The sequence below is a fragment of the Hemiscyllium ocellatum genome, chromosome 16, assembly GCF_020745735.1.
Source record: "Hemiscyllium ocellatum isolate sHemOce1 chromosome 16, sHemOce1.pat.X.cur, whole genome shotgun sequence".
Classification (NCBI taxonomy): domain Eukaryota; kingdom Metazoa; phylum Chordata; class Chondrichthyes; order Orectolobiformes; family Hemiscylliidae; genus Hemiscyllium; species Hemiscyllium ocellatum.
Window position 1 is genome coordinate 49,789,367 of NC_083416.1, and position 19,869 is coordinate 49,809,235.

The window sequence follows — 19,869 nt, forward strand, 5'->3', positions numbered from 1 at the left end:
CTTTTTCCAAGTTGCTTTGTTTTCAGGGGCACACTTGCATCTTTTACATCGACACATGATGCGTTTAATGGTTCTTAGCTTCAATTCTTCTTTACTTGGAGGCTGCCAATCTCTCTTTGTGAATGGCATTGTTTCTCAGTGCATAGATTAGTCAGTGCTAAGTTGCAGGCTGTTAGCCTTCAGCTTGCATTCTCTTTTAGGTAGAGTCAGACAGTTTGTCAAGCTTTTAAGCACTGAACAGTCAAGTTGGTGGACATGTTAGTTCAATGTCACACATGCAGCATGCATCACTAATGTACAAGGCAAGCACATTGCATGTGTTACAATGAAATGACCATGTCTGAACATGAAAGGGAACTAATCCTTAAAAGGTTCAAGGGTCTGTGGTCACTCAGAGTGGGAGGGGGGTATCACTATACTCAGTTAATGGAGTCATTTCTGGTCCAGGGCTTTGGCCACGAATAATCAGGAACTTGATCTTACCAGAGTCTAGGAACAAAGTCATAGTCACTCCTGTGAGTCAAGTGTATCAAGTCTGGGAATTATCAATAGGCCATTGGGGTGCTGTGGAGCAATCGGTGCAGGAGCTGGGTCCCATCTATACCTGTTGACCCCTGTTTTGTCTAACTAACAGGAATTTATGTACATTAGTCTTAAATGTATTCAATAATATTGAGTCCTCAAGTGTCTGACTCTTGAGTTTCTTCCCTGCTGAGCTGTGACAATATTAGTGATGGGTTCACCAGATTGTGCTTCCAAGTCTAATCTGGAAAGTAACCCATCAAAATAATAGTTTGAAGTAGATTTGAAACTGCAGATGAAGGCCTTGCCAGTCCCTTCATTCCCTGAGGGTTGAGTGCTTTCTCCTCCGAGGTAGAGCTGAGAGACTCTGGCATTTTGCTGAGAGTATGAGAGAAGCTGAGAGTCTTTGGGAAGAGGTTTGTCGTTACAGGTGACTGCATAAGAGGAGAGTAAATTGGTTGTGTAGAGGGATAAAGGCTTGTAGAGCCTATGAATGAATTAGCATCGGTGGTAATGGGAGAGCTGCACAGTTCAGTGAATCTTACTGGGCTGTTACCCATGGAGATTTGTGTGTGTCATCATGCCTGATTGTTCTTTTCTTCAGCCAAACCCAATATCTTTTCCTTTTATGTGGTATTAACAACCTCATGTCCAACGGACACCTGACTGATCTTTGAGCCATTGGACCAACTGTGAGATGTTGCTTTTACCACACAGAAACAAAAGCAGGGTTGAGATTGATAGAAATAGACAGAGGGGCCATTAGTGGTGATGCAAGCATGGGAAAATGGTGAAATGTACCCAGCGATTGAGTTGGAAGCACAGAGGGAAGGAAGAGTTAGTAGTTTGGGAGGTTCAGATGGATGAGAGCCATTGAGTGGATATGCTTCATTCAATAGTGAGGATTGTGTGCAATGGTAGAGTTAGAGTGAATGTTGGTCTTATGAGTGTGAGACAACAGAAAGAAGATGGTGCCATTTATCCTTACTAACCACAGAAGACCATGAATCATCTTCCTGCATTTCTGGGTATCCTGCTTATCCCAGGACACAGCACTGGGTCCAAGCTACTATCTCTGTCCATACTGGCTAAGTGCACTCGCTTTCTTTGTCTTTATCCGAAAAATAACTCTGCCTGCCTGCCTTTCCACTACTTAGTCCACTAGCACCTCCAAGTGCTTGTTTGCAAACCAAGAAGCTAGCATCTCCTTCTGGTTCATTTCCTTTGGCAAAATGATGCAGGATCACAGTGTGAAGAGCATCTCTTAGTTTGAAACATCTGCAGTGCTGTGAAGTTGGGATTCAACTCTCCTGATAGTAATGTGAACATCACAAAACCCAGGCAGACATGAGCACATATTCTTTGAGTCTGGTGCTGAAGAAGGCCAGTGTGTAATTAATAAGGTGAGGAGTGGATTGCTACATGAGAGAGGTCTCCATGGATGATTGTTGGCCAGCTGCCATGAATCTCTCTTGAAAATATACCACCAGAAAATGGGAGGATTCTGCCCAATGTATCTTTTGGCCAATAGCACCAGTTATCACAAAACTATTTATCTGATCTCATGAGGAATGCTAAGCAATTAAGCATATTTTTTTCTAGTAGTACGTCCTTTTAAAAATATAGATACTTTATTCTATAGTTTTAGTTTGATAACTGGTCAATAAATTAAAACCTTTTCAAACCACATGATTCTCATTTGAAGATAGGTGTCATACTCAGTTCGAGCTGGTAATTTAATATTTTTATTATTCTTTTAAAGCTGACAAACATGCCTCAAATTACACTTGCATTTAAATTAACGCAATAACTTAAGCCCAGACTCTTCAGCATCTTCAGGTCATTTTAGCCAAACTCAGATCTTGCAAGCAGCTCCCCTGTTTATTACTTCAGTAGCAGATATATCTTTAAAAGACAGCTAAGGCCAAATCATAATATACTGGTTTGCAGTTAAATTTTATGCTTAAAAATTAGCAACTCTGAAAATTTTGCATCAGTCTTGGAAGATTCTTTTTTGATGCAGCTACTTGCATCTGCTGATGAAACCCTTTCTCTGCGTGATATCCTTTGATCCCTATATTTCTCTCACACTTGATCATTGTACACAAGTTGGATTAGATTCCCTACAGTGTAGAAACAGGCCCTTCGGCCCAACCAGTCCACCCTGACCCTCCAAAGAGTAACCCAACCAGACCCACTTCCCTCTGACTAATGCACTGAACACTATGAGCAATTTAGCATGGCCAGTTCACTTAACCTGCATATCTTTGGACTATGGGAGGAAACCGGAGCACCCAGAGGAAACCCACACAGACACTGGGAGAATGTGCAAACTCCATGTAAGGCTGACCATTCTGATTTTTCACGATTCTGTCATCTCCTTTCTCTGTCAGTGTGCTCTGAATGACTTTGGGATCATCCTGACTTGTCTAAATAAGATTACCTCAGATTACCTGAGGTGAAAAGTGGATTTTGATCCAGTGGAAGCATTGTGGCTAGTGGTGTGATTGCAGTGTACAAACTGAGAAGAAACAGTCAGTCATCTGACAAACCTGTGACACTGTGAATAGAGATCCATTGTGGAAACCTCAGTCATGATTAAATGTAGCAAATGGGATGGTGGTTAATTGTTTCTCAATTTTGGTAACATTAAATTAAGACTCCATTTAGCTGCTTTACTGCTATGCTGTGGACTGACACCAAAAGTAAAAAAAAAAGTGTTGTTCATGAGATCCTGCTTTTCAATCTCTTTGTGCACAATTTTGAAATCTTTAGAATGTCACATATCTGAAAAATGACTTGGCACAGTGATCACATTCTCATGCTGAGTCAGAGGATTTGTGTTAATGCCCTATTCCTTCAACCAGAAGACTTCACCATAAAACTTAAGCTGATTCTTCAGTGCAGCGTCACTGTTGCCCCCTTTTTGTTCGACCAGAATTCCGTACGTGCTCTCAGAAGTTGAAGAATCCGCTAAACTGCAGAGGTGTTTCTTTTATTGCCTTGGCCATTATCAATCCTTTGATGATTATCATTTAAAATGATGATCCAGACTGTTAACATGTTGCTGTTTATGATCTTACTCATGCACAAATGGTCTGCCATGTTCCCCTACCTTAAACAGACACTAAATTTGAATAACACTTTTTTTCTGTAAAAGAAAGTTAAGATTTCTTGTGTTTGTGTCACTACAGGGGTCACCTGTAGTGTGACATGAGCCCAAGGTCCCGGTTGAGGCCATCCCCATAGGTACTAAACTTGGCTATCAGCCTTTGCTCGGCGGCATTTTGTTGTTGCCTGCCCCGATGTCAGCCTTGGAGTACGGTCACCCGAAGGTCCGAGGTCGAATGTCCCGGACCACTGTAGTGTTCCCTGACTGGGAGGGAACATTCCTGCCTTGTTGTGCGGTGTCCGTTCACTCATCCATTGCAGTAGCCTCTACTTCGTCTTGCAAATGTACCATACCTTAGGGCATCCTTGCCTGCAGCATGTGAAATAGACAACGTTGTCTGAGTCACATGAGTACCTGCCAATTACATGGTGGGAGGTGTCTCCATGTGTAATGGTAGTATCCACGCTGACATTCTGACATGCCTTGCAGCATCTACTGTGACAAGGTTGTATGGTATTGTCCTGAAAGTTAGGTAGTTTGCTATGAACGATGATCTGCTTGAGGTTTGGTGGTTGTTTGAAGGCAAGAAGTGGAGGTGTGGGATGGTCTTGGTGAGATGTTCATCCTCATTGTTTGCAGACTGCAAACAACATGGCGTCATTTTTTCTCTCTCTCTCTCACACACGCTCCCACACACACACACGCGCTCCCACACACAGCCCCTCACAGACTTATACCCCTTTACACTCTCACTCATTCACACACACACACTCACACAAACCCACATGCACATATAAGTTTGTGGGATGAATTTGTACTTGCAGAATTACATTTTACTAGGCTCAAAAACTGCATGAATACATGTAAGATTCTGTAAATCCATTTTTTTTAGATTAGAATCAGTCTCACCATTGTGGCACAGACAGCCTCACATTGGGAAGCTAACACCTTCAATACATTATCTGGGCTGACATGACACCAATTGTTAAGGTTCACTTCAGAATGTAACTTTTAGAAAAAGGTTTTGCTATTTACATATGATAGAACTGAAACCAACATGGTCATTCTTAAAGATGAGAGACTTAACAAACATTTTCAATATATAATTTCAGTTACAGCGCACTGTAAACTTGTGCTAGAAATTCTGTGTCTTACAATCTTATTCTCCACAATCACTTGATGAAGGACCTGCATTCTGAAACTAGTGCTTCCAAATAAACCTGTTGGACTATAACCTCGTGATGTATGATTTTTAACTTTGTACACCCCAGTCCAACACCAGTGTCTCCAAGTCATGACCAGTCTTTAACACCAGTGGGGGCTAAATTTGGAGACTCCATAAAATTGATGCTTTTAATATCGTTTATTCTTGTATTTTGGGAGTGGGGGTTTATAAATACTTTGCTGTACTTTCACCTTGAGCTGGTTTCAAAAAGTGAAAGGAAAGATGATCTGGATAATGCATAATCCTTTTTGCTGAAACATCTGGCACTATTTCTATTGGTTTCATTGATACTTAGAGCCTGATGAAAAGTGTTGCCAATTTTTAAAAGTATTTTTTAAAAAATCATTATTGGATGTGGATACTGCAGACTTTATCTACTTACCCTGAGAAGGGTATATACTACATTCTTCAACCATTTTTGTAGCAGCTTGGTATAATTGACAGTCTGATGGGCTTAACGGCCTCCTTTTGTTTTATCATTCTAAGATTCAGTTACTTATTTTGCATAATTACTTCAAGAGAATGTCATGGTCATTTATGTTAGTCTGAAATCACTTGCAGTGCAGAAGGGTATGTTTTGATACTTTCTGAATGGCAATCTATCAGGTTGAATTTTAGCTTCTAGTAATGCAAGAATTTTTTTTATTTTCAGCTAATTTAGTTGAATACAGAATCTCAAACAGCCTCTTAATTACTAACATCATGATAAACATGCTATTGCACTTGTATGTGAAATTAATTGTAAAATCAAAATCGCTAGTTATCAATAGCATTATGACATTTTATTTTTTTCTTTTAGAGTGCTCCCAGCTCCATTGATGACATTCCAGTTACAACACAGCTTTATCAAAGCAGCCAGTAAGTAGAGAACTTTGCTTTACCAGAATAATGCAACTCAGCAGAATTATTACAGCAGATACTGTTATGAGCATTTTAACCCCATTTCTCTTTTGATAAAAATGGTGTGTGTGTTTGGCAGAAGATTATACATGATATTAAATTCTGTGAGTCAAATAGGCTACCTGTAGTTTACACACAAATTTATATATATATTACAGATAGATGATTGAATCGGTGATTTTCCCAATCTGTAAAATTTGGCTACTGATTGTACAGAACCAGTAAGACATGTAATAACTTTTGCATCATCAGAAAGGGGGCATAACATCCAGAATGAGAGAGCGCCTGAGTGATTATATAGTTTGGGGAATTTGGAGGCAGAGTCAAAGCGTGTGTTGCTGAAAAAGTGCAGCTGGTCAGGTAGCAGCCGAGGAGCAGGAGAATTGAAGTTTTGAGTATAAACCCTTCATCAGGAATGAGGCTTGTGGCAAAAGGTGTCTGAGAGATAAATGGGGGAGGGGATGGAGCTGAGGGGAAGGTAGCTTGGAATGGGATAGGTAGGTGAAGGAGGAGTTAGCAAGGAGGGTGGAGCAGATAGGTGGGAAGGAAGATGGACAGTTCGGATATTTCAAGATGGCAGGGCCGATTTGGAAGGTTAGATCTGAGATAAGGTGGGGAGAGGGGAAATTAGGAAACTTGTGAAATCCACATTGATCCTATGTGGTCGGAGGGGCCCAAGGCAGATGATCAGGCGTTCTTCCACCAGACGTTGGGTGATTAGGGTTTGGCGGTGGAGGAGCCCTAGGACTTGTATGTCCTTAGCAGAGTGGGAGGGTGAATTAACCGCAAGTTGGCATCCTGACAGGACCTCTGCAGTCCTCACTTTCTCCTAGGAACTTGGAGGCAGCGTGGGAATTCAGTGCAGTGGGGAAGAGATGCTTTCTGTTTGGTATTTTTGGCTCATAGTTTGTAGGGTGTTTTCTAAACAAAACAAACTGAACCCCAATATCGGGGCCCAGCACAAAAGAGTGACATCGCAGGTAAATTGTAAGTTCATTGGTGGTGACAGCTATTAATTTGACTATCTGTTATTGTTAGTTTCAGATTCGAGGTAACTTGAGGAAGTAGTCACAGGCTACAAGCTAAAACACCAGTACAATTTTTAAAAAATTAAATTAAATACTATGTATTTAAAATAAATATGTCAGGCCAAGCAATGAGTTGTAATTGCATGATGTGGAAGCTAGTGGAGCCCACATTTGTTCATAGTAGACACATCTGTAGCAAATGTTGGTTGTTTAAGGAACTCGGGCTCAGAATTAATGAACTGGACTCTGAACTTCGAAAACTGCGATATATCAGGGAGTGGGGGGGGGGTGAGAGTTACCTGGATGCAATGTTTCAGGAGGCAGTCACACCCCTGACATTAATCACCTCAAGTTCATTCAGTGAACAGGAACTGGAGGATGTGACTACTGGTAAAATAGGTCGAAGGACCCAAGGGATAGTGCTGAAGGAACCTCAGCCTTTGGGCTTGTCTAACAAGTTTGAGAGTTTTACTAAGTGGATAAGAATGGGGCTGTAAAGAGGATGAGCAAATTGACAATAGTACAGTGGTCCAGGGAGCCATTCAAGTTGGGGGAGAAAAGAGAAATGTAAGAATAATCAGGGATAATATATTGAGAAGAATAGACACTGTTCTTCTGGTCAGAATTAAGAATCCTGAAGGCTGTGTTGTCTGCATGGTGTTTGAGTTCAGGATATGTCACCACGTCTGCCGAGGAACTTGGAGTAGGAAGAGAAATTTCTAGTTGTCGTGGTTCATATAAGTTCCAACAATGTAGGTAGAAAGAGGAAAGGTGTTCTGCTGAAGGGAGTATGAGTAGCCAGGGCGGAATGAAAATCAGAACCAAAAAGGCAATTGTCTCCAGATTATTGCCTGAGACACTAGCAAATTGGCATAGGGTCAAAAAGACTATAGAATTAAATGTCTCAAAGATTGGTGTGGGAGAACATGTAGTCTGCATTCTGTTTTTTCCACTGAAGTGGACAACATCACATTAATCCATGTTGTACTGCATTTGCCCATGTATTTGCCGACTTTGACTCAACTTATCACTCTGAAGCCTCATCATGTCCTATTCACCACTCACACTCCAACCGAGTTCTGTGTTGTCAGCAAACTTGGAAGTTTTACACTTTATTCCCTTATCCAAACCATTCATTATACATTGTGAATAGCTGGGGTCCATGTTCTGATCCCCGTCGTATCTAATTTCTACAATTACCCATTTATTCCTTCTCTGTGGTCTGCCTAATCAATTCTCAATTCATGCTAATATATTACACCAATCTTACATGTTTTGATTTAGCACAATAATCTCTTATGATAGACCTTATCAAAAGTTTTCTGAAAATCTAAATATGCTTCATCTGTTGGTTTTTCAATTATACTAGTTATGTCCTCAAAAAAAAACAAATTCCCTTTCATAAATCCATGTTGATTTAGTGGAATACCTTTGGTATTTTTAAGAGACCTGTTAACATAGCCATTATAATAGATTTCAGCATTTTCCCTACAACTGATATTAGGTTGACCAGTCTGCAAATTCCCAGTTTTTTCTCTCCTCAACAGGTTTACACTTGCCATTCTCCAACCTGCTAGGAATGTTCAGGAATTTAGAGAAGTTTGAAAGATGACGACCAACATTGCCGCTACTTCCTTGGTCACCTTCACTGGAATGCAAATGATCAGACTTTAGGGATGCATCAGCTTTCAGTCCCCTTAATTTCTGCAGCTTTTGTTTCTTCATATACTAATTCAATTTAATTAAACTTAATTTCTTTCTTACCAAACTTCCTTACCACTTCTGGGAAGTTTTTATGTCTTCAGTGAATTCATTGCTCTCCATTTTCCTTATTCTCCATTATCAATTCTCCTGTTTCAGACTGTAAGCGGCCTACATTTGTCTTCAGTAATCTTTTTCTTTTTACAAACTCTTCTTAAAGCTCTTACAGTCTGATTTATGCTCCTTACAAATTTGTGCTCATACTCTATTTTTCCATTTTAATCTCCTTATTGCTCCTCTGCTGAATTCTAAACTGCAAGTCCTCAGGCTTGCTACTTTTTCAAGTAAGTTTAAATTATTTGGAGTCATTTGTCTATTTATCAATTTATCTCCCTCTTTACTTTATTTTCTTAATCATTGTTGGGCCACAGGTTAACCAGCTTATTACAGCTAATTCACCCTTCTCATACGTTTATGGTTTTCTTTGTTTATATTTAGGACTTGAGTCCAGATTGGTCTACTTCTCTTTCTATCCCAGTGAAGAGTTCGACCATATTGTGTTCACTTCTTCCTAAAATACCTCTCACTACAAGATTACTAGTTAATCCCTTATCATTGGACAAAACTGAATCTAGGATAAACTGCGCTTGAGTTGTTTCCAAAATGTACTGTTCTAAAAATTAATCTTGAACATTCTAGGAATTCATCTGCCATAATATTATTGCAAATGTGGTTTAGCCAGTACATATGTAAATTAAATTCACTTGTGATTGCGAATGATTTGGAGACGCTGGTGTTGGACTGGGGTGGACAAAGTTAAAAATCACACAACACCAGATTATAGTCCAACAGGTTTATTTGTAAGCACTAGCTTTTGAAGCCCTGCTTCTTCAGGTGGTTGTGGAGCAGAATCAAATGACACAGAATTTATAGCAACAGAATTGCAGTGTCATGGAATGTACTATCAAACAAATTTAGCTAGAGTCTTTCAACTTTTAGAATAATCATGTTAGTTTAAGTTCCTTCAAATGCAAATCCCAGAACTTTTTTAAAGTTACATTCTCAAGATAGCTTTTAACAATAGGTGCCACCTCAGCTCAAATAATGCATTGAAGGTGTGAAATTAAAGTCTGTCTGTGTCCCAGTGTTAGGTCAGACTGATTCTATTTCTAAAATGGGATTTACAGAATTTTACCATGGATTTATGCAGTTTTTGAGCTAAACAAAATGTAATTCTGCAAGTATGAATTCACCCCACAAACTTATGTATATGTGTGTGCACGCAGATGTGGGTGTGAGTGTATGTGTGTGTGTATTGGGATATAAATCTATGAGAGGGTGCATGTTGGAAGCGTTCTTGTTACATGTAAATACAGGAAGGAAAAAAATCAGATACAGTCAGGTAGATGGATTACCTTCGGGAAAGGGAGGAGAGGCAGACAGGTAGTGCAGGAATCTCCTGTGGCTATCCCCATCTCAATCAAGTATGTTTTTTTTAGAAAATGTTGGGGATGTTGAACGCTCAGGGGAATGGAGCATGAACAGCCAAGTTTCTGGTACCGAGACTGATTATAATGTAATGAGGGGTACGTCAGGTTCCAAGCAATTGATTGTGATAAGGAACTGTCTAGTCAAAGGCACAGACAGACATTTCTATGGCCAGCAGCCAGACTTCAGAGTGGTGTGTTGCCGCTCTGGTGCCAGGATCAAGGATATCTCTGAAAGAGTGCAGAATATTCCCAAAGCGGAGGAGGACCAGCAGAACGTGTTGAGGACATTTGACCTAATGACATAGAAAGATTCTGAAAGGAAAATATAGAAAGTTAGTCAGGAATTTAAAAAGGACTTCCTCAAAGGTAGTAATATCTGGATTATTTCTGGTGCTAGGAGCCAGTAGGAATAGGAGAACACAGCTGATGAACATGTGGCTGGGGAGAAGGGTTCACATTTTTGGATTATTGGAATCTCTTCTGGGTTAGAAGTGACCTGCACATGCCGACCAGATATCCCAACCCAACCTAGTCCCACCTGCCAGCACCCGGCCCATGTCCCTCCAAACCTTCCTATTCATATACCCATCCAAATGCCTCTTAAATGTTGCATTTGTACCAGCCTCCACCACATCCTCTGGCAGCTCATTCCATACACGTACCACCCTCTGCGTGAAAAAGTTGCCCTGTTTATATCATTCCCCTCTCACCCTAAACCTATGCCCTCTAGTTCTGGACTCCCCGACCCCAGGAAAAAGTTTTTGTCTATTTATCCTATCCATGCCCCTCATAATTTTGTGAACCTCTGTAAGGTCACCCCTCAGCCTCCGACGCTCCAGGGAAAACAGCCCCAGCCTGTTCAGCCTCTCCCTATAGCTCAAATCCTCCAACCCTGACAACATCCTTGTAAATCTTTTCTGAACCCTTTCAAGTTTCACAACATCTTTCTGATAGGAAGGAGACCAGAATTGTATACGATATTCCAACAGTGGCCTAATCAATGTCCTGTACAGCTGCAGCATGACCTCCCAACTCCTGTACTCAATACTCTGACCAACAAAGGAAAGCATACCAAGCGCCGCCTTCACTATCCAATCTGTCTGCGACTCCACTTTCAAGGAGCAATGAACCTGGACTCCAAGGTCTCTTTGTTCAGCAACACTCCCTAGGACTTTACCATTAAGTGTATAAGTCCTGCTAAGATTTGCTTTCCCATAATGCAGCACCTTGCATTTATCTGAATTAAACTCCATCTGCCACTTCTCAGCCCATTGGCCCATCTGGTCCAGATCCTGTTGTAATCTGAGGTAACCCTCTTCGCTGTCCACTACACCTCCAATTGTGATGTCACCTGCAAATTTACTAACTGTACCTCTTATGCTCGCATCCAAATCATTTATGTAAATGACAAAAAGTAGAGGACCCAGCACCGATCCTTGTGGCACTCCACTGGTCACAGGCCTCCAGTCTGAAAAACAAGCCTCCACCACCACCCACTGTCTTCTACCTTTGAGCCAATTCCGTATCCGAATGGTTAGTTCTCCCTGTATTCCATATGATCTAACCTTGCTAATCAATCTCCCATGGGGAACTTGATGAACGCCTTACTGAAGTCCATATAGATCACATCTACTGCTCTGCCCTCATCAATCATCTTTGTTACTTCAAAAAACTCAATCAAGTTTGTGAGACATGATTTCCCACACACAAAGCCATGTTGACTATTCCTAACCAGTCCTTACCTTTCCAAATACATGTACATCCTGTCCCTCGGGATTCTCTCCAACAACTTGCCTACTATCAACATCAGGCTCACTGGTCTATAGTTCTCTGGCTTGTCTTTACCGCCCTTCTTAAACAGTGGCACCAAGTTTGCCAACCTCCAGTCTTCCGGCACCTCACCTGTGACTATTAATGACACAAATATCTCAGCAAGAGCCCCAGCAATCACTTCTTCTCCAGCTTCCCACAGAGCACTTACTAAAGAAGGTGCACAACTTGACCTACTCTGGGGAAATAAAGCAGGGCAAGTGACTGAGGTGTCAGTAGGGGAGCACTTTGGCACCAGCGACCATAATTTTATTCTTTTAAAATAGTGATGGAAGAGGACAGGTTGGATCTAAACGTTAAAGTTCTAAATTGGAGGAAAGCCAATTTTGACGGTAATAGGCAAAAACTTTCAAAAGTTGATAGAGATGGATGTTCGCAGGTAAAGAAATGGTTAGAAAATGGGAAGCCTTCAAAAATGAGATAACAAAAGTCCAGAAAAAGTGCATTCCTGTAAGGATGAAAGGCAAGGTTGGTAGGTGTAGAGAGTGCTGGATGGCGAGAGGAATTGAGGTTTTGGTCAAGAAAAAAAGACAAAAAATCTGCAGGTGCTGGAATCCAAAGGAGACACGCAGGACGCTGGAAGAACACAGCAAGCCAGGCAGCTTCAGAAGGTAGAAGTCAACGTTTCCGATGTAATCCTTCTTCAGGAAGCATATGTCAGGTAGAGACAGCAGAGATAAAGTGAATCCTGAGAAGTGTATAAAGGCAGTAGGAGAATCTTTATGAGGGAAGTCAGGAGTGCAAAAGGGGGACATGAGATAGGGCAAATAGGGTTAAAGAGAATACAATGGGATTCTACAAATATTTTAAGAATAAAAAGGTAACAAGGGAGAGAAGAGGGCCCCTCAAAGATCAGCAAGGCAGCCTATGTGTGGAATTGGAGGAGATGAGGGAATTAGTAATTGAGTATTGTGCATCAGTGTTTACTGTGGAGAAGGACGTGATAGATATAGAATGTGGGGAAATAGATGGTGACGACTTGAAAATGTCCATATTAAAGAGGAGGTGGTGCTGGATGTCTTGAAATGCATAGATGTATAAATCCCCAGGACCTAATCAGGTGTACACTAGAATTCAGAGTAGCTTGGGAAGTGATTGCTGAGTCCCTTGCTGAGTTGTTTATTTAGAATGTGTAACAGTACAGCATAGGACAGGCAGTGTTGTGACAATTTTTTTTCTTACTCTAAGATCAAACTAACCTACACAGCTTTCATTTTACTGTCATCTGTGTGCCTATCTAAGAGTCGCTTAGATGTCTCTAATGCTTCTGATTCTACAACTGTTGGCAGTGCATTCCACACACCCGCCACTGTGTAAAGAACCTACCTCTGACATCTCCCCTCAACCTTCCTCTAATCACCTTAAAATTGTGCCCCCCTCACTATAGCCATTTCCGCCCTGGTAAAATGTCTCTGGCTACTCACTCTATGCTTCTTATCATCTTGTTCACCTCTATCAAGTCACCTCTCCTCCTCCTTCGCTCCAATGAGAAAATTCCTAGTTCCCTCATCCTTTCTTCAGAAGACATGCCTTCCAGTCCAGTCAGCATTCTGGTTAATCTTCTCTGTATCCTGTCTAAAGCTTCTACATCTTTCTATAATGAGGCAACAAGAATTGAATATAATATTCCATGTGTGGTCTAACCAGGGCTTTGTGGAGATGCAGCATAACCTCACGGCTCTTAAACTCAATCTCCCACTAATGAAAGCCAAACATGATGTACCTTCTTAAAAACCCAATCAACTTGGGTGGCAACTTTGAGGGATCTATGGACATGGACCCCAAGATCCCTCTGTTCCTCCAAACTGCCAAGAATCCTGCCTTTAACCCTATAACTTGTATTGAAATTCGACCTTCCAGAGTGAATGACTTTGCACTTTTCCAGGTTGAACTCCATCTGCCACTTCTCAGCGCAGCTCTGCATCATGTCAATGTTCCATTGCAACCGACAACAGCCCTCCACTTATCCACAACTCCTCCAACCTTTGTGGCATCAGCAAACTTATTAACCCACCCTTTCACTTCCTCATCCAAGTTATTTACAATATTTACAAAGGGCAGAAGTCTCAAAACTGATCCCTGTGGAACACCGCTAGTCACCGAGCTCCAGACTGAATACATTTCATATAATACCACGCTCTGTCTTCTATGGGCCAGCCAATTTTGTATCCAGACAGGCAAATTCCCCTGTATTCCTTACTTTGTGAATGAGCCTTATCAAATTCTTTCCATGGGAAACCTTATTAAATGTCTTGCTGAAATCTAAATATACCACATACACTGCTCTACCTTTACCAATGTGTTTTGTCACATGCTTGTAGAATTCAGTCAGGCTTGTGAGGCATGACTTGCCCCTCACAAAACCATCTAGGAGAAAGTGAGGTCTACAGATGCTGGAGATCAGAGCTGAAAACATGTTGCTGGAAAAGCGCAGCAGGCCATGCAGCATCCAAGGAGCAGGAGAATCGACGTTTCGGGCATAAGCCCTTCTTCAGGAATGAGGAAAGTGTGTCCAGCAAGCTAAGATAAAAGGTAGGGAGGAGGGACTTGGGGGAGGGGTGTTGGGAATGCGATAGGTGGAAGGAGGTTCAGGTCAGAGTGATCGGCTGGAGTGAGGGTGGGGGCGGAGAGGTCAGGAAGAAGATTGTAGGTTAGGAAGGTGGTACTGAGTTCGAGGGTTGGGACTGAGACAAGGTAGTGGGAGGGGAAATGAGGAAACTGGAGAACTCAGATTGAACTCAGATTTCTCCAGTTTCCTCATTTCCCCTCCCCCCACCTTGTCTCAGTCAAATCCCTCGAACTCAGCACCGCCTTCCTAACCTGCAATCTTCTTCCTGACCTCTCCGCCCCCACGCCCACTCCAGCCTATCACCCTCACCTTAACCTCCTTCCACCTGTCGCATTTCCAACCACCCTCCCCCAAGTCCCACCTCCCTACCTTTTTATCTTAGCCTGCTTGGCACACGTTCCTCATTCCTGAAGAAGAGCTCATGCCCGAAACATTGATTCTCCTGCTCCTTGGATGCTGCCTGACCCGCTGCGCTTTTCCAGCAACACATTTTCACCTCACAAAGCCATGCTGACTATTTCAATCAAATTATGCTTTTCCAAATAATCATAAATCCTGCCCCTCAGAATCCTCTCCAACAATTTGCCCACATCAGAAGTAAGACTGACTGGTCTGTAGTTCCCAGGGTTATTTCTTTTTTTTTGTAGATATTTTTATTGAAATTTAACATTTTTGCAAATTTACAAAAATAAACAAAACTCTCAAATACAAACATTGATGTACAATTAAATCATATATACAATAGTCATAATTTAACAAAGAAAAGAGAAAGAAAGAAAACAAAAAGAGAAAAAAAAAGAAACGAAAAAAGAAAGAAAAAAAAACTCAACTTTCTACTAATCTAACCTATAACTAACCAGAGTGTATACCTAAGTCTCTTACATGCTCGGAATGTATAAACATCAAATATAATAAAACCCGTATTCGCGCAGGATTCCTCTCCCAAGGGGCCCCGGAGCAGCCCGGTCTGAAATCTTCACTAAATAAAAGCCCTTGTTAGGATGGCCGAAATATCTGCATTTATATAATTCAAAAAGGGCTGCCATATTTTATAAAATAATTCAGTCTTTCGGTGCACCATATTTGTAAGGAAGTCAAGGGGGATATATTCCATAATTAATCTGTGCCAATTTGAAAGTCCAGGGGGGCCCTCAGCCACCCAGTTCACCAAAATATTTTTCCTTGCACAGAAAGAGAGAATAGAAAATAGTCTCTTCCCATGCATATCCAGAGATGAGAGGTTCGAAAAGCCCAAAAGGAGAGATACAGGGTCCACCCTAATTTCCGTTCCTAAAATTTCTGTCAGGGTATTTGCCACTTTAGTCCAGTATCTGCGGATTTTCTGACAAGTCCACAGACAATGTGCAAGAGTACCCACCTCTATTTTGCATTTGGGACACATTGGAGATGCTCCTGCCTTAAATTTTGCCAGTCGAGCCGGAGCTATATGGGCCCTATGAAGTATCTTTAGTTGGATAGCCTGAGTTCTGTTACAGATAGCAATTCTTCTAGCATTTTCCCAAATGTCATTCCACATATCCTCAGAGATTTCTAGCCCCAAGTCCTGCTCCCATGTTTTAAGCAGGTCATCCATGTCTCCTGAGACTCCATCATGTAGCAAATGGTATATAGTACTAACGGAGGATGCCCCCGCTGGTCGTAAGACATTACGTTCTCTGTCTGATTTATAAAGACTATCTATTAATGTAGTCTTCCTCTGTATATAATCTCGAACTTGGAAGTATCGAAAGAGATCCCCATTAGGTATTCCGAATTTCAGACGCAGCTGCTCAAAGGACATCAGGATCCCATCTTTAAATAGGTCCCCTAAGCATGAGATGCCCCTGGATCTCCAGAGTTTAAAGGTGGCATCTGTAATCCCCGGTTGGAATCCCCATGCGCCTACTATTGGTGCATGGGGGGATGTTTTATATGAGTTACCCTCATTTTGCCGCATCATATTCCAGGCCTTAATTGTGTTTAATATTATGGGATTTTTACAGTGGTCTGTAATGATTTTCCTCTTATCTGAAAATAAAAGGTTAATAAGTGGGTATTTTACTTGGGAGGCTTCGATATCCAGCCAAATTGATTGTGGATCAGATGAAACCCAATCAGCTATGTAACTTAGTAGGGAGCTTAACTGATATTTCCTAAAGTCTGGGAAGTCCAGTCCTCCCCTTGCCTGTGGAAGCTGTAGCTTCTTCAGCTTAATAAGGGGCCGTCTATGGTTCCAAATAAAGGAGCCCAACCAGCCATATAATTTACGTAGGGCTAGCCTTGGCAGCATCAGCGGGAGCATTCTCATAGGATATAAGAGACGGGGCAGAACATTCATTTTAATTAATGCTATTCTCCCTAGCCAGGAAGTCGGAAGGTCTCTCCATCGCTGGAGGTCCTGCCTTATCCTTTCCATTAATTGTACAAAATTAGCCCTATACAGCTGATCAAATACTGGCGTGATAAAAATACCTAAATATAAGAAGCCCTCCAAGGACCAACGGAAGGGAAAAGGGGATCCGTCCATTAAGTGGGGTATCATAGCCAGACCACTCATTGGCATGGCTTCCGATTTTGAAAAATTAATTTTATAGCCTGAGAATGCACTAAATGTATTAATAACTTGAATTAGACGAGGCACTGACATTAAAGGATTACTGAGGAATAAGCGAACGTCATTTGCATAGAGGGTAATTTTGTGTTTACCTGTACCAATCTTCGGGGCCGTTATATTAGGATCAGTCCGGATGGCTTCTGCTAATGGTTCGATTATCAGTGTAAACAACAATGGTGAGAGAGGACATCCTTGACGGCAGCCCCTACCCACACTGAAGCCATCCGATCTTAACCCATTAGTAATAACAGCTGCTTTGGGGTCATTATACAATGTTGAAACCCATTTGGTAAACACCTGTCCAACGCCAAACCTTTCCAATGTGTAAAATAAATATGACCATTCAACCCTATCAAATGCCTTTTCTGCATCCAATGAAATTACTACTCCTGGTATCTTTCCCTGATGACAGGCATATTCAAGACCCTTCTGATATTATTGGATGATCTGCGGCCCTTAATAAATCCCGTCTGGTCCTCCTTTATAATATATGGCAGTACCCTTTCTAGTCTTACTGCTAACATTTTTGAGAGAATTTTAAAGTCTACATTTAGTAAGGATATTGGTCTGTAAGATGCACAATCTTCTGGGTCTTTTCCTTTTTTGAGGATAAGAGAAATATTTGCTTCTTTCAGCGTGGGCGGGAGACAGACCTGACTATGCGCAAAATTATACATATCCATAAGTGGGTCAACCAATATTCCTGTAAATTCTTTATAGAATTCAGCTTGAAAACCATCCGGGCCCGGTGCTTTTCCACTCTGAAGTTGCCTAATTGCCTCAAGTATTTCTTGGACTGTTAAAGGGGTATTTAGGGCCGACACCTGTTCCGGAGTCAGGCCCGGGAAGGTCAAATTTTTAAAAAATGACTGCATCCTCCTAATCCTATCTTCACAATCCTGCGATCTATATAGTTCAGAATAAAATTCTTTAAAGGTCGCATTGATCTTTTTATGATCATGAGTCAGGGTACCTGTACTTTCCTTGATGGTCGGAATAGTTTGAGGGGCTTTCTTTTTCTTTGCAAGAAATGCTAAGTATCTACCCGGTTTGTCGCCATATTCATATAATCTTTGTTTCGCAAATAATATTTCCCTTTTAGCCGTTTGAGTAAGCGCGGTGTTTAAAGCTGTCCTAAGAGCTGTAATCCTCTGCAATTTTGTGATAGAAGGTCTATCAGCGTATGCTGTTTCGGCTGCTTTTAGGCGAGCTTCGAGCAGACGCTGTTGCTCTCCCTTCATTTTCCTCTGGGTCGCTGAATAGGAGATGATCAAACCTCGTGCATAAGCTTTGATGGTCTCCCACATCATTGACGGATTGCTAGCCGTACCAGTATTAATTTCTCAAAATGTTTTAAGTTCTTGGGAGAAGTACTTTAAAAATTTGCTATCTTTTATCAGGAAGGGGTCCATACGCCAATGCCGAGCGGATGTCCCATTGTTCTTTACCTTAGTTTCCATGTATACAGCGGCATGGTCAGAGATTGCTATAGTACCTATTTTACAGGTTGCTATAGAATTTAGAAAAATCGATGGGGCAAAAAACATATCAATTCTTGTGTGACATTTATGTGGATTAGAGTAGAAAGAAAAATCTCTACCCTGTGGATGGAGACATCTCCATACATCTACCAATCCTAATTCTTTATTCAGGTCCGCCAGTTGTCTAGATCTGGGAGATACTCCAGCGGCACTCTTGGGAATCCTGTCTATTTCCGGATTCATAATACAATTAAAGTCTCCCCCTATAATTGTATGACGGGCACCAAAGGCCATCAGTTTTGAAAAAGCTTCCATTATGAATTTAAAGGGGTGTGCCGGGGGGCAGTACACATTTAAGATCCCATATTCCTCTCCATTTATGAGGGCTTTAATCAAAATATATCGTCCAGATTCGTCTTTTATCTGATTTAGAATTTTCAAAGGGAAGTTCTTCCGGACAAGGATAATGTGGGCGGCACGGTGGCACAGTGGTTAGCACTGCTGCCTCACAGCGCCTGTAGACCCGGGTTCAATTCCCGACTCAGGCGACTGACTGTGTGGAGTTTGCACGTTCTCCCCGTGTCTGCGTGGGTTTCCTCCGGGTGCTCCGGTTTCCTCCCACAGTCACAAAGATGTGCGGGTCAGGTGAATTGGCCAAGCTAAATTGCCCGTAGTGATAGGTAGGGGGTAAATGTAGGGGTATGAGTGGGTTGCGCTTCGGCGGGTCGGTGTGGACTTGTTGGGCCGAAGGGCCTGTTTCCACACTGTAAGTCTAATCTAAAAAAAACGACTCCCCTGCTTTTTGAATTAAAAGAGGAAAAAAAGGCCTGATCAAACCCGTCCTGTCGTAATTTTAAGTGTTCTTTATCCGACAGGTGTGTCTCCTGTAGGAGAGCTATATCAACTCTCTCCTTAAGATTTGATAATATTTTCTTCCTTTTAACTGGCGAATTACCCCCCCCTGACATTCCAGGTGCACCACTTAACCGACTGTTCAGCCATAATCGTCTGGATAGATCCGAGACCCCTCAGGAGGGGAAACCCTATCTAGAACATCCCGAGCATGGAGCATACAAGATTTACAAAAGTAAAGACTCTCTGATACACTCAAAACAATATAACAAAAAACTCTTTCTAAGTATAAAAGATATAAAACATTCCGAATTGGAGATTTTCTCCCTTGTTCCCAGGGAGCGTCACTTCCTCTCCCACAGTCCATCTTACCCTCTTCCAACCAGTGCCCCACCCTTGACCCAGGTGTTCCTCAATAAAATGAGGAGAATTCAAATATAATATAAAGCTAGAGTTAACAGTGAACACCCCACCCCCACCCACACCCACATCTAAATATATTTGGGAATATTAATACCATATATAACTATAAGATTACAATCTCA

General features: G+C 41.6%; 1 protein-coding gene across 6 annotated transcripts in view; it reads left to right on the forward strand.

The window, feature by feature from the left end:
• The window catches only part of LOC132823420 (rho GTPase-activating protein 26-like), a 248,532-nt gene that overhangs the window by 148,659 nt on the left and 80,004 nt on the right, over positions 1-19,869 (forward strand). For all 6 annotated transcript variants that reach the window (XM_060837239.1, XM_060837241.1, XM_060837242.1 and 3 more), the window contains one exon: positions 5,659-5,717. In XM_060837239.1, coding sequence (XP_060693222.1) covers positions 5,659-5,717 — 59 coding nt within the window. The remainder of the gene's footprint in view (positions 1-5,658; positions 5,718-19,869) is intronic.